We start from the raw sequence: 17,826 nt of genomic DNA on the forward strand, positions 1-17,826 counted from the left end.
TCACAGACCTGGGGACCAACAGATCCCAGACTCAAGGGCCTACTGATCCCAGACTCGGGGACCAACAGATCCCACACCCGGACACCAACAGATCCCAGACTCTGGAACTAACAGCTCCCAGACACGGGGACCAACAGACCCCAGACCCCGACACCAACAGATCCCAGACTCTGGAACTAACAGCTCCCAGACACGGGGACCAACAGATCCCAGACCCATGAACTAACAGATCCCAGACTCGGGAACTATCAGATCCCAGACTCGGGGACTATCAGATCCCAGGCTCGGGAACTATCAGATCCCAGGCTCGGGGACGAACGCATCCCATAATCAGGACCAACAGGTCCCAGATCCGGGGACCAACAGATTCCAGACCCGGGGACCAACAGATTCCAGACCCGGGGACTAACAGTTCCCAGGCTCTGGGACGAACAGATTGCAGATTCGGGGACCAACAGATCCCAGACTCAGAACCAACAGATCCCAGACCCAGGGACCAACAGGTCCCAGACTCTAGGACTAACAGATACCAGACCCAGGGAGCAACAGATCCGAGACTCGGGGACCAAGATATCCCAGGCTTTGGGACTAACCGATCCCAGACCCGGGGAAAAACAGATCCCTGACCCAGACTCGGGGACCAACAGATCCCTGACAGATTGCAGATTCGGGGACCAACAGATCCCAGACTCTGGGACAACAGATCCCAGGCTCTGTACCAACGGATCCCATATCGGTGACAAACAGATCCCAGATTCCAGGACTAACAGATCCCAGACCCGGGGCCCAACAGGTCCCAGACTCGGGGTCGAACAGATCGCAGACTCGGGGACCAAGAGATCCCAGGCTTTGGGACTAACCGATCCTAGACCCGGGGCCCAACAGGTCCCAGACTCTGGAACTAACTGCTCCCAGACACGGGGACTAACAGTTCCCAGACTCGGGAACTAACAGATCCCAGACTCGGGGACTAACTGATCCTAGACTCGGGAACTAACAGTTCCCAGACTCGGGAACTAACAGATCCCAGACTCGGGGACTAACAGATCCCAGACTCGGGAACTAACAGATCCCAGACTCAGGAACTAACAGATCCCCGACACTGGGACCAACAGATCCCAGACTCTGGAACTAACAGCTCCCAGGCACGGGGACCAACAGATCGCAGACCCAGGAACCAACAGATCCCAGACTCGGGGACCAACTGATCCCAGACTCGGGGACCAACAGATCCGAGACCCAGGAACTAACAGATCCCAGGCTCTGAAACAAACAGATTCCAGACTCTGGGGGACACAGATCCCAGAGTCGGGGACAAACAGATCCCAGACCCGGTGACCAACAGAACCCAGACTCGGGGACCAACTGATCCCAGACTCGGGGACCAACAGATCCCAGACCCGGGGACCAACAGATCCCAGACTCTGGAACTAACAGTTCCCAGATACGGGGACCAACAGATCCCAGACTCTGGAAATAACAGCTCCCGGACACGGGAACCAACAGATCCGAGAACCAGGAACTAACAGTCTCCAGACTCTGAAACAAACAGATTCCAGACTCGGGGACACACAGATCCCAGAGTCGGGGACAAACAGATCCCAGACCCGGGGACCAACAGATCCCAGACTCGGGGACCAACTGATCCCAGACTCGGGGACCAACAGATCCCAGACCCGGGGACCAACAGATCCCAGACTCTGGAACTAACAGCTCCCAGATACGGGGACCAACAGATCCCAGACCCGGGGACCAACAGATCCCAGACTCTGGAACTAACAGCTCCCAGACTCGGGGACCAACAGATCCCTGACCCAGGAACCAACAGATCCCAGACCCAGGATCTAACAGATTCCAGACTCTGAAACAAACAGATTCCAGACTCGGGGACAAACAGATCCCAGAGCTGGGGACAAACAGATCCCAGACCCGGGGACCAACAGATCCCAGGCTCAGGGGCCAACTGATCCCAGGCTCGGGGACCAACAGATCCTAGAATCGGAGACTTAACAGATCCCAGACCCGGGGACCAACAGATCCCAGACCTGGGGACCAACAGAACCCAGACTCAGGGACCAACTAATCCTAGAATTGGAGATTTAACAGATCCCAGACTCGGGGACCAACAGCTCCCAGACCCGGAGACCAACAGATCCCAAACCTGGAGACCAACAGATCCCAGACTCGGAGATTAACAGATCCCATACCCGGGAACCAACAGATCTCATACCCGGGCATCAACAGATCCCAGTCACGGGGACCAACAGATCCCAGACTCGAGGACTAACAGATCCCAGATTCGGGCCCAGAGGGGACCGGCTGATCCCTGACCCAAAGGGGACCGGCGGATTCTATTGATGGCTCAGAACAATCCAGCCTGATCTTTCTTTCTTGACCTGGTGTTTAGCTACGGTCGGTTCTGAGCTGGTGTTAACGTGTTTGTAGTTTATTCCTGTTCAGAGTTTTCGGCTGTAGCAGATTCTGCAATGTTGATCCTTTATCTTGCTAGGTATGGGGTTGAGTCGGAAAGCTCACTCTGTGACCCGTTGCCCACGTTTCCCGGTAACTGTCGCCGTTTGAAAACATGCAGCGAGTGTTTGGCTCGTCACCCCAAGGTCATGGAGCAAATGCAAAGACTGGTAAGTGGAGGAACCTCCCAAAACCAAACCATTCCTCAGTGCAGGCACCGTGTCTGCATGTCAAAACACAAGAAAGAGACAGCAGTGTTATCGCCTGACCTTAACCAGTACAGGGCACAATTAAACCATTCACACTCGCACACTCTCTCACATTCACACACACATCAATGCACACATTCCCTCACATTCATACTCCTTACACTCACACACATTCACACAAACACATTCACGCACCCACATTCACTCACGTACATTCATAGTCGTTCACAATCACCCATTCGCTCACTCGGCCGCATTCACGCACTAACTTGCGTTCACACATGCCCACATTCATGCACTCGCCCGTATTCACGCACTCACATTCACACACACGTTCACGCTCTTGCTCAGATTCACACACTCACATGCTCGTATTCACGCACACGCCTGGATCTCACACTCACATTCACACACTCACATTCAAGCTCTCGCTCAGATTCACATCGTCACGTTCACACACTCGCTCACATTCACGCACATGCTCGTATTCAAGCACACGTCTCGATTCACAAGCTCACATTCACACACTCGCTGGCATTCGTGCACATGCCTGGATTCACACACTCATATTCACACACTTGCTCGCATTCACGTACATGCCTGAATTCACACTCACATTCACGCTCTCGCACAGATTCTCACACACATTCGCACACTCACTGTACGCTCTTGCTCAGATTCACACACTCATTCAAACAATCACATTCACACACTCGCTCACATTCACACACATTCACGTTCTCGCTCACATTCACACACAAACATTCACGCTCTCGCTCACATTCACACACACATTCAAACACTCACATTCACACACATTCATGCTCTCGCTCAGATTCACACGCTCATATTCACACATGTATTCAAGCTCTTGCTCAGATTCTCACACATTCACACTCTCACTCAAATTCACATTCACACACTCACATTCACACACTCACGTTCATGCTCTCACTGACATTCACACACTCGTTCGCATTCACACACTCCCATGAACACACATTCACATTCTTGCTCATATTCACACACATTTACACACTCACATTTAAGCGCTCGCTCAGTTTCACACACATTCACGCTCACATTCACACACTGACATTTACGCTCTTGCTCAGATTCAGACACTCATTCTCACACTCACTTTCACACTCACAAACACTCACATTCACGCTCTTGCTCACATTCACACACACATTTACACACTCATTCAGATTCACACACACATTCACACAGAGATTCACATCCTCACATTCAAGCTCTCGCTCAGATTCACACACATTCACGCTCTCGCTCAGATTCACACACTGACATTCACAGACACACTCCCTCAGATTCACACGTTCATATTCACACACACATTCGCACAAGCACTCACTCACATTCACGCACACACACATTCACACACTCACATTCATGCTCTCGGTCAGATTAACACCCTCATTTGCACACACATTCATACTATCGCTCAGATTCACACACTGACACTCACACTCATTCACACAATCACACACTCATATTCACACACTCATTCACACAATCACACACTGAAATTCACATACACATTCACATTCTTGCTCATATTCACACACTCACATTCACACACACATACACTCACATTCACGCCGCATTAACGATCTCGCTCAGATTCACGCACACACATTCACGCACTCGCTCTCATTCACGCAATCGCTCACATTCACGCACTCGCTCACATTCACGCACTCGCTCACATTCACACACTCTCAGATTCCCACACGCTCTCAGATTCCCACAGGCTCACATTCATACTCGCTCACATTCACACACCAGCTCTCATTCACACGCTTGCTCACATTCACGCAGTAGCTAGTGTTCATGCACTCGCTCACATTCACGTACTCGCTCACATTCACGTACTCGCTCACATTCACACACCAGCTCTCATTCACACACTTGCTCACATTCACGCAGTAGCTAGTGTTCATGCACTCGCTCACATTCACGTACTCGCTCGCATTCACACTCGCTCACAGTCACACACTCGCTCACATTCAAGCACGCGCTCACATTCACGCGCCTTACATTCACGCACTCGCTTACATTCACGCACTCGTCACATTCACGCACTCGCTCACATTCGCGCACTCGCTCACATTCGCGCACTCGCTCACATTCACACGCGCTCACATTCGCACACTCGCTCACATTCACACACTCGCTCACATTCACACTCGCTCACATTCGCGCACTCGCTCACATTCTCACTCGTTCACAGTCACCCTCTCGCTCACATTCACCCACTCGCTCACATTCACGCACTCGCTCACATTCACGCATTCACTCACATTCACACTCGCTCACATTCACATTCGCTCACATTCACGCACTCGCTCACATTCACACTCACTCACATTCACGCACTCGCTCACATTCACACTCGCTCACATTCACACTCGCTTACATTCATGCACTCGCTCACATTCATGCACTCGCTTACATTCATGCACTCGCTCACATTGACACTTGCTCACATTGACACTTGCTCACGTTGACACTTGCTCACATTGAAACGAGCTCACATTGACACGAGCTCACGTTGACACTCGCTCACATTGACACGAGCTCACATTGACACTTGCTCACGTTGACACTCGCTTACATTGACACGAGCTCACATTGACACGAGCTCACATTCATGCACTCACTTACATTCACGTACTCACTCACATTCACGCACTCGCTCACATTCACGCACTCGCTTACATTCATGCACTCGCTTACATTCACGCACTCGCTCACATTCACGCACTCACTCACATTCACACTCGCTCACATTGACACTAGCTCACATTCACGCACTCGCTCACATTCACGCACTCGCTCACATTCACGCACTCGCTTACATTCACGCACTCGCTCACGTTCACGCACTCGCTCACATTCATGCACTCGCTTACATTCATGCACTCGCTCACATTCACACTCGCTTACATTCACGCACTCGCTCACATTCACGCACTCGCTCACATTCACGCACTCGCTCACATTCATGCACTCGCTTACATTCATGCACTCGCTCACATTCACACTCGCTTCCATTCACGCACTCACTCACATTCACGTACTCGCTTCCATTCACGCACTCGCTCACATTCACGCACGCGCTTACATTCATGCACTCGCTCACATTGACACTCGCTCACACTCACGCACTCGCTCACATTCACGCACTCGCTCACATTCCCGCACTCGCTCGCATTCCCGCACTCGCTTACATTGACACTCGCTCACATTCATGCACTCGCTCACATTCACACTCACTCACATTCACGCACTCGCTCACATTGACACTCGCTCACATTGACACTCGCTCACATTCACGCACTCGCTCACATTCACGCACTCGCTCACATTCACACTCACTCACATTCACACTCGCTCACATTCACGCACTCGCTCACATTCACGCACTCGCTTACATTCATGCACTCGCTCACATTGACACTCGCTCACATTCATGCACTCGCTCACAATCACACTCACTCACATTCACGCACTCGCTCACATTGACACTCGCTCACATTCATGCACTCGCTCACATTCACACTCGCTCACATTCATGCACTCGCTCACATTCATGCACTCGCTCACATTCACACTCGCTCACATTCACGCATTCGCTCACATTCACACTCGCTCACATTCACGCACTCGCTCACATTCACGCACTCGCTCACATTCACGCACTCGCTCACATTCAAGCACTCGCTCACATTCACGCACTCGCTTACATTCATGCACTCGCTCACATTCACGCACTCGCTTTTATTCATGCACTCGCTCACATTGACGCAATCGCTCACATTCACACTCACTCACATTCACGCCATCGCTCACATTCACGCACTCGCTCACATTGACACTCGCTCACATTGACACTCGCTCACATTCATGCACTCGCTCACATTGACACTCGCTCACATTCACACTCGCTCACATTGACACTCGCTCACATTGACACTCGCTCACATTCACGCACTCGCTTTTATTCATGCACTCGCTCACATTGACGCAATCGCTCACATTCACACTCACTCACATTCACGCCATCGCTCACATTCACGCACTCGCTCACATTGACACTCGCTCACATTGACACTCGCTCACATTCATGCACTCGCTCACATTGACACTCGCTCACATTCACACTCGCTCACATTGACACTCGCTCACATTCACACTCGCTCACATTCACACTCGCTCACATTCACACTCACTCACATTCACACTCACTCACATTCACGCACTCGCTCACATTCACGCACTCGCTCACATTCACACTCACTCACATTCACGCACTCGCTCACATTCACGCGCTCGCTCACATTCACGCACTCGCTTACATTCATGCACTCGCCCGTATTCACGCACTCACATTCACACACACGCTCACGCTCTTGCTCAGATTCACACACTCACATGCTCGTATTCACGCACACGCCTGGATTCATATACTCACATTCACACACTCACATTCAAGCTCTCGCTCAGATTCACATCGTCACGTTCACACACTCGCTCACATTCACGCACATGCTCGTATTCAAGCACACGTCTCGATTCACAAGCTCACATTCACACACTCGCTGGCATTCGTGCACATGCCTGGATTCACACACTCATATTCACACACTTGCTCGCATTCACGTACATGCCTGAATTCACACTCACATTCACGCTCTCGCACAGATTCACACACACATTTGCACACTCACTATACGCTCTTGCTCAGATTCACACACTCATTCAAACAATCACATTCACACACTCGCTCACATTCACACACATTCACGTTCTCGCTCACATTCACACACAAACATTCACGCTCTCGCTCACATTCACACACACATTCAAACACTCACATTCACACACATTCATGCTCTCGCTCAGATTCACACGCTCATATTCACACATGTATTCAAGCTCTTGCTCAGATTCTCACACATTCACACTCTCACTCAAATTCACATTCACACACTCACATTCACACTCACGTTCACGCTGACATTCACACACTCGTTCGCATTCACACACTCCCATGAACACACATTCACATTCTCGCTCATATTCACACACATTTACACACTCACATTTAAGCGCTCGCTCAGTTTCACACACATTCACGCTCACATTCACACACTGACATTTACGCTCTTGCTCAGATAAAGACACTCATTCTCACACTCACTTTCACACTCACAAACACTCACATTCACGCTCTTGCTCACATTCACACACACATTTACACACTCATTCAGATTCACACACACATTCACACAGAGATTCACATCCTCACATTCAAGCTCTCGCTCAGATTCACACACATTCACGCTCTCGCTCAGATTCACACACTCACATTCACACACTCACATTCACAGACACACTCCCTCAGATTCACACGTTCATATTCACACACACAATCGCACACGCACTCACTCACATTCACGCACACACACATTCACACACTCACATTCATGCTCTCGGTCAGATTAACACCCTCATTTGCACACACATTCACACAATCGCTCAGATTCACACACTGACACTCACACTCATTCACACAATCACACACTCATATTCACACACTCATTCACACAATCACGCACTGAAATTCACATACACATTCACATTCTTGCTCATATTCACACACTCACATTCACACACACATACACTCACATTCACGCCGCATTAACGATCTCGCTCAGATTCACGCACACACATTCACGCACTCGCTCTCATTCACGCAATCGCTCACATTCATGCACTCGCTCACATTCACACACTCTCAGATTCCCACACGCTCTCAGATTCCCACAGGCTCACATTCATACTCGCTCACATTCACACACCAGCTCTCATTCACACGCTTGCTCACATTCACGCAGTAGCTAGTGTTCATGCACTCGCTCACATTCACGTACTCGCTCACATTCACGTACTCGCTCACATTCACACGCCAGCTCTCATTCACACACTTGCTCACATTCACGCAGTAGCTAGTGTTCATGCACTCGCTCACATTCACGTACTCGCTCACATTCACACTCGCTCACAGTCACACACTCGCTCACATTCAAGCACGCGCTCACATTCACGCGCCTTACATTCACGCACTCGCTTACATTCACGCACTCGTCACATTCACGCACTCGCTCACATTCGCGCACTCGCTCACATTCGCGCACTCGCTCACATTCGCGCACTCGCTCACATTCACACGCGCTCACATTCGCACACTCGCTCACATTCACACACTCGCTCACATTCACACTCGCTCACATTCGCGCATTCGCTCACATTCTCACTCGTTCACAGTCACCCTCTCGCTCACATTCACACACTCGCTCACATTCACGCACTCGCTCACATTCACGCATTCACTCACATTCACACTCGCTCACATTCACATTCGCTCACATTCACGCACTCGCTCACATTCACACTCACTCACATTCACGCACTCGCTCACATTCACACTCGCTCACATTCACACTCGCTCACATTCATGCACTCGCTTACATTCATGCACTCGCTCACATTGACACGAGCTCACATTGACACGAGCTCACATTCATGCACTCACTTACATTCACGTACTCACTCACATTCACGCACTCGCTCACATTCACGCACTCGCTTACATTCATGCACTCGCTTACATTCACGCACTCGCTCACATTCACGCACTCGCTCACATTCACACTCGCTCACATTGACACTAGCTCACATTCACGCACTCGCTCACATTCACGCACTCGCTCACATTCACGCACTCGCTTACATTCACGCACTCGCTCACGTTCACGCACTCGCTCACATTCATGCACTCGCTTACATTCATGCACTTGCTCACATTCACACTCGCTCACATTCACGAACTCGCTCACATTCACGCACTCGCTCACATTCACGCACTCGCTCACATTCATGCACTCGCTTACATTCATGCACTCGCTCACATTCACACTCGCTCACATTCACGCACTCGCTCACATTCACGCACTCGCTCACATTCACGCACTCGCTCACATTCATGCACTCGCTTACATTCATGCACTCGCTCACATTCACACTCGCTCACATTCACGCACTCGCTCACATTCACGCGCTCGCTCACATTCACGCACTCGCTTACATTCATGCACTCGCTCACATTCACACTCGCTTCCATTCACACTCGCTTCCATTCATGCACTCACTCACATTCACGTACTCGCTTCCATTCACGCACTCGCTCACATTCACGCACGCGCTTACATTCACGCACTCGCTCACATTCATGCACTCGCTTACATTCATGCACTCGCTCACATTCACACTCGCTTCCATTCACGCACTCACTCACATTCACGTACTCGCTTCCATTCACGCACTCGCTCACATTCACGCACGCGCTTACATTCATGCACTCGCTCACATTCACACTCGCTCACATTGACACTCGCTCACATTCACACTCGCTCACATTCACACTCGCACACATTCACACTCGCACACATTCACACTCACTCACATTCACGCACTCGCTCACATTCACGCACTCGCTCACATTCACGCACTCGCTTACATTCATGCACTCGCCCGTATTCACGCACTCACATTCACACACACGTTCACGCTCTTGCTCAGATTCACACACACACATGCTCGTATTCATGCACACGCCTGGATTCATATACTCACATTCACACACTCACATTCAAGCTCTCGCTCAGATTCACATCGTCACGTTCACACACTCGCTCACATTCACGCACATGCTCGTATTCAAGCACACGTCTCGATTCACAAGCTCACATTCACACACTCGCTGGCATTCGTGCACATGCCTGGATTCACACACTCATATTCACACACTTGCTCGCATTCACGTACATGCCTGAATTCACACTCACATTCACGCTCTCGCACAGATTCACACACACATTCGCACACTAACTATACGCTCTTGCTCAGATTCACACACTCATTCAAACAATCACATTCACACACTCGCTCACAGTCACATACATTCACGTTCTCGCTCACATTCACACACATTCAAACACTCTCATTCACACACATTCATGCTCTCGCTCAGATTCACACGCTCATATTCACACATGTATTCAAGCTCTTGCTCAGATTCTCACACATTCACACTCTCACTCAAATTCACATTCACACACTCACATTCACACTCACGTTCACGCTGACATTCACACACTCGTTCGCATACACACACTCACATGAACACACATTCACATTCTCGCTCATATTCACACACTGACATTTACGCTCTTGCTCAGATTCAGACACTCATTCTCACACTCACTTTCACGCTCACAAACACTCACATTCACGCTCTTGCTCACATTCACACACACATTTACACACTCATTCAGATTCACACACACATTCACACAGATTCACATCCTCACATTCAAGCTCTCGCTCAGATTCACACACATTCACGCTCTCGCTCAGATTCACACACTGACACACACTCGTTCACACAATCACACACTCATATTCACACACTCATTCACACAATCACACACTGAAATTCACATACACATTCACATTCTTGCTCATATTCACACACTCACATTCACACACACATACACTCACATTCACGCCACATTAACGATCTCGCTCAGATTCACGCACACACATTCACGCACTCGCTCTCATTCACGCAATCGCTCACATTCACGCACTCGCTCACATTCACACACTCTCAGATTCCCACACGCTCACATTCATACTCGCTCACATTCACACACCAGCTCTGATTCACACGCTTGCTCACATTCACGCAGTAGCTAGTGTTCATGCACTCGCTCACATTCACGTACTCGCTCACATTCACGTACTCGCTCACATTCACGTACTCGCTCACATTCACACACCAGCTCTCATTCACACACTTGCTCACATTCACGCAGTAGCTAGTGTTCATGCACTCGCTCACATTCACACGCCTTACATTCACGCACTCGCTTACATTCACGCACTCGCTCACATTCACGCACTCGCTCACATTCACGCACTCGCTCACATTCGCGCAATCGCTCACATTCGCGCACTCGCTCACATTCACACTCGCTCACATTCGCACACTCGCTCACATTCACACTCGCTCACAGTCACCCACTCGCTCACATTCAAGCACGCGCTCACATTCACGCGCGTTACATTCACGCATTCGCTTACATTCACGCACTCGTCACATTCACGCACTCGCTCACATTTGCGCACTCGCTCACATTCACGCGCGCTCACATTTGCGCACTCGCTCACATTCACACTCGCTCACATTCGCGCACTCGCTCACATTCTCACTCGTTTAGTCACCCTCTCGCTCACGTTCACCCACTCGCTCACATTCACGCACTCACTCACATTCACACTCGCTCACATTCACATTCGCTCACATTCACGCACTCGCTCACATTCACACTCACTCACATTCACGCACTCGCTCACATTCACACTCGCTCACATTCACATTCGCTCACATTCACACACCAGCTCTCAGTCACACACCAGCTCTCATTCACACACTTGCTCACATTCACGCAGTAGCTAGTGTTCATGCACTCGCTCACATTCACACGCCTTACATTCATGCACTCGCTTACATTCACGCACTCGCTCACATTCACGCACTCGCTCACATTCGCGCACTCGCTCACATTCACACTCGCTCGCATTCGCACACTCGCTCACATTCACACTCGCTCACATTCACACTCGCTCACAGTCACCCACTCGCTCACATTCAAGCACGCGCTTACATTCACGCACTCGCTTACATTCACGCACTCGTCACATTCACGCACTCGCTCACATTCACGCGCGCTCACATTCGCGCACTCGCTCACATTCACACTCGCTCACATTCGCGCACTCGCTCACATTCTCACTCGTTCACAGTCACCCTCTCGCTCACATTCACCCACTCGCTCACATTCACGCACTCGCTCACATTCACGCACTCACTCACATTCACACTCGCTCACATTCACATTCGCTCACATTCACGCACTCGCTCACATTCACACTCACTCACATTCACGCACTCGCTCACATTCACACTCGCTCACATTCACACTCGCTCACATTCACACTCGCTTACATTCATGCACTCGCGCACATTCATGCACTCGCTTACATTCATGCACTCGCTCACATTGACACTTGCTCACATTGACACGAGCTCACATTGACACGAGCTCACATTGACACGAGCTCACATTCATGCACTCGCTTACATTCACGTACTCACTCACATTCACACTCACTCACATTCACGCACTCGCTCACATTGACACTCGCTCACATTGACACTCGCTCACATTCACGCACTCGCTCACATTCACACTCGCTCACATTCACGCACTCGCTCACATTCACGCACTCGCTTACATTCATGCACTCGCTCACATTGACACTCGCTCACATTCATGCACTCGCTCACAATCACACTCACTCACATTCACGCCCTCGCTCACATTGACACTCGCTCACATTCATGCACTCGCTCACATTCATGCACTCGCTCACATTCACACTCGCTCACATTCACACTCGCTCACATTCATGCACTCGCTCACATTCATGCACTCGCTCACATTCACACTCGCTCACATTCACGCATTCGCTCACATTCACACTCGCTCACATTCACGCACTCGCTCACATTCACGCACTCGCTGACATTCATGCACTCGCTCACATTGACACTCGCTCACATTCATGCACTCGCTCACAATCACACTCACAATCACACTCACTCACATTCACGCCCTCGCTCACATTGACACTCGCTCACATTCATGCACTCGCTCACATTCACGCACTCGCTCACATTCACGCACTCGCTTACATTCATGCACTCGCTCACATTGACACTCGCTCACATTCACGCACTCGCTCACATTCACGAACTCGCTCACATTCACGAACTCGCTCACATTCACGCACTCGCTCACATTCACGCACTCGCTCACATTCACGCACTCGCTCACATTCAAGCACTCGCTCACATTCACTCACTCGCTTACATTCATGCACTCGCTCACATTCACGCACTCACTTTTATTCATGCACTCGCTCACATTCACGCACTCGCTCACATTCACACTCACTCACATTCACGCCATCGCTCACATTCACGCACTCGCTCACATTGACACTCGCTCACATTCATGCACTCGCTCACATTGACACTCGCTCACATTGACACTCACTCACATTGACACTCGCTCACATTCACACTCACTCACATTCACACTCACATTCACGCACTCGCTCACATTCACGCTCACTCACATTCACGCACTCGCTCACATTCACGCACTCGCTCACATTCACGCGCTCGCTCACATTCACGCACTCGCTTACATTCACGCACTCGCTCACATTCACGCACTCGCTTACATTCACGCACTCGCTCACATTCACGCACTCGCGAACATTCACGCACTCGCTTACATTCATGCACTCGCTCACATTGACACTCGCTCGCATTCACGCACTCGCTCACATTCGCGCACTCGCTCACATTCTCGCACTCGCTTACATTGACACTCGCTCACATTCATGCACTCGCTCACATTCACACTCACTCACATTCACGCACTCGCTCACATTGACACTCGCTCACATTCACGCACTCGCTTACATTCATGCACTCGCTCACATTGACACTCGCTCACACTCACGCACTCGCTCACATTCACGCACTCGCTCACATTCTCGCACTCGCTTACATTGACACTCGCTCACATTCATGCACTCGCTCACATTCACACTCACTCACATTCACGCACTCGCTCACATTGACACTCGCTCACATTCACGCACCCGCTTACATTCATGCACTCGCTCACATTGACACTCGCTCACACTCACGCACTCGCTCACATTCACGCACTCGCTCACATTCTCGCACTCGCTTACATTGACACTCGCTCACATTCATGCACTCGCTCACATTCACACTCACTCACATTCACGCACTCGCTCACATTGACACTCGCTCACATTCACGCACTCGCTCACATTCACACTCGCTCACATTCACACTCGCTCACATTCACGCACTCGCTCACATTCACGCACTCGCTCACATTCACGCACTCGCTCACATTCAAGCACTCGCTCACATTCACGCACTCGCTTACATTCATGCACTCGCTCACATTCACGCACTCGCTTTTATTCATGCACTCGCTCACATTGACACTCGCTCACATTCACGCACTCGCTCACATTCATGCACTCGCTCACATTCACGCACTCGCTCACATTCACGCACTCGCTCACATTCACGCACTCGCTCACATTCATGCACTCGCTTACATTCATGCACTCGCTCACATTCACACTCGCTTCCATTCACGCACTCACTCACATTCACGTACTCGCTTCCATTCACGCACTCGCTCACATTCACGCACGCGCTTACATTCACGCACTCGCTCACATTCATGCACTCGCTTACATTCATGCACTCGCTCACATTCACACTCGCTTCCATTCACGCACTCACTCACATTCACGTACTCGCTTCCATTCATGCACTCGCTCACATTGACACTCGCTCACATTCACGCACTCGCTCACATTCACACTCACTCACATTCACGCACTCGCTCACATTCACGCACTTGCTCACATTGACACTCGCTCACATTCATGCACTCGCTCACATTGACACTCGCTCACATTCACACTCGCTCACATTCACACTCACTCACATTCACGCACTCGCTCACATTCACGCACTCGCTCACATTCACGCACTCGCTCACATTCACACTCACTCACATTCACGCACTCGCTCACATTCACGTGCTCGCTCACATTCACGCACTCGCCCGTATTCACGCACTCACATTCACACACACGTTCACGTTCTTGCTCAGATTCACACACTCACATGCTCGTATTCACGCACACGCCTGGATTCATATACTCACATTCACACACTCACATTCAAGCTCTCGCTCAGATTCACATCGTAACGTTCAAACACTCGCTCACATTCACGCACATGCTCGTATTCAAGCACACATCTCGATTCACAAGCTCACATTCACACACTCGCTGGCATTCGTGCACATGCCTGGATTCACACACTCATATTCACACACTTGCTCGCATTCACGTACATGCCTGAATTCACACTCACATTCACGCTCTCGCACAGATTCACACACACATTCGCACACTCACTATACGCTCTTGCTCAGATTCACACACTCATTCAAACAATCACATTCACACACTCGCTCACATTCACACACATTCACGTTCTCGCTCACATTCACACACAAACATTCACGCTCTCGCTCACATTCACACACACATTCAAACACTCACATTCACACACATTCATGCTCTCGCTCAGATTCACACGCTCATATTCACACATGTATTCAAGCTCTTGCTCAGATTCTCACACATTCACACTCTCACTCAAATTCACATTCACACACTCACATTCACACACTCACGTTCACGCTGACATTCACACACTCGTTCGCATTCACACACTCCCATGAACACACATTCACATTCTTGCTCATATTCACACACATTTACACACTCACATTTAAGCGCTCGCTCAGTTTCACCCACATTCACGCTCACATTCACACACTGACATTTACGCTCTTGCTCAGATTCAGACACTCATTCTCACACTCACTTTCACACTCACAAACACTCACATTCACGCTCTTGCTCACATTCACACACACATTTACACACTCATTCAGATTCACACACACATTCACACAGAGATTCACATCCTCACATTCAAGCTCTCGCTCAGATTCACACACTCACATTCACACACTCACATTCACAGACACACTCCCTCAGATTCACACGTTCATATTCACACACACATTCGCACACGCACTCACTCACATTCACGCACACACACATTCACACACTCACATTCATGCTCTCGGTCAGATTAACACCCTCATTTGCACACACATTCACACAATCGCTCAGATTCACACACTGACACTCACACTCATTCACACAATCACACACTCATATTCACACACTCATTCACACAATCACACACTGAAATTCACATACACATTCACATTCTTGCTCATATTCACACACTCACATTCACACACACATACACTCACATTCACGCCGCATTAACGATCTCGCTCAGATTCACGCACACATTCACGCACTCGCTCTCATTCACGCAATCGCTCACATTCACGCACTCGCTCACATTCACACACTCTCAGATTCCCACACGCTCTCAGATTCCCACAGGCTCACATTCATACTCGCTCACATTCACACACCAGCTCTCATTCACACGCTTGCTCACATTCACGCAGTAGCTAGTGTTCATGCACTCGCTCACATTCACGTACTCGCTCACATTCACACTCGCTGACAGTCACACACTCGCTCACATTCAAGCACGTGCTCACATTCACGCGCCTTACATTCACGCACTCGCTTACATTCACGCACTCGTCACATTCACGCACTCGCTCACATTCGCGCACTCGCTCACATTCGCGCACTCGCTCACATCCACACGTGCTCACATTCGCACACTCGCTCACATTCACACACTCGCTCACATTCACACTCGCTCACATTCGCGCATTCGCTCACATTCTCACTCGTTCACAGTCACTCTCTCGCTCACATTCACCCACTCGCTCACATTAACGCACTCGCTCACATTCACGCATTCACTCACATTCACACTCGCTCACATTCACATTCGCTCACAGTCACGCACTCGCTCACATTCACACTCACTCACATTCACGCACTCGCTCACATTCGCGCACTCGCTTACATTCATGCACTCGCTTACATTCACGCACTCGCTCACATTCACGCACTCGCTCACATTCACACTCGCTCACATTGACACTAGCTCACATTCACGCACTCGCTCACATTCACGCACTCGCTCACATTCACGCACTCGCTCACATTCACGCACTCGCTTACATTCACGCACTCGCTCACGTTCACGCACTCGCTCACATTCATGCACTCGCTTACATTCATGCACTCGCTCACATTCACACTCACTCACATTCACGCACTCGCTCACATT

The 17,826-nt window shown here is 50.1% G+C and overlaps 1 protein-coding gene across 2 annotated transcripts in view; it reads left to right on the plus strand.

The window, feature by feature from the left end:
- megf8 (multiple EGF-like-domains 8) overlaps positions 1 to 17,826 on the plus strand; it is a 584,430-nt gene that overhangs the window by 370,907 nt on the left and 195,697 nt on the right. For both annotated transcript variants that reach the window (XM_072469091.1, XM_072469092.1), the window contains one exon: positions 2,510 to 2,639. In XM_072469091.1, coding sequence (XP_072325192.1) covers positions 2,510 to 2,639 — 130 coding nt within the window. The remainder of the gene's footprint in view (positions 1 to 2,509; positions 2,640 to 17,826) is intronic.

This window comes from Scyliorhinus torazame, chromosome 12, assembly GCF_047496885.1.
Source record: "Scyliorhinus torazame isolate Kashiwa2021f chromosome 12, sScyTor2.1, whole genome shotgun sequence".
Classification (NCBI taxonomy): domain Eukaryota; kingdom Metazoa; phylum Chordata; class Chondrichthyes; order Carcharhiniformes; family Scyliorhinidae; genus Scyliorhinus; species Scyliorhinus torazame.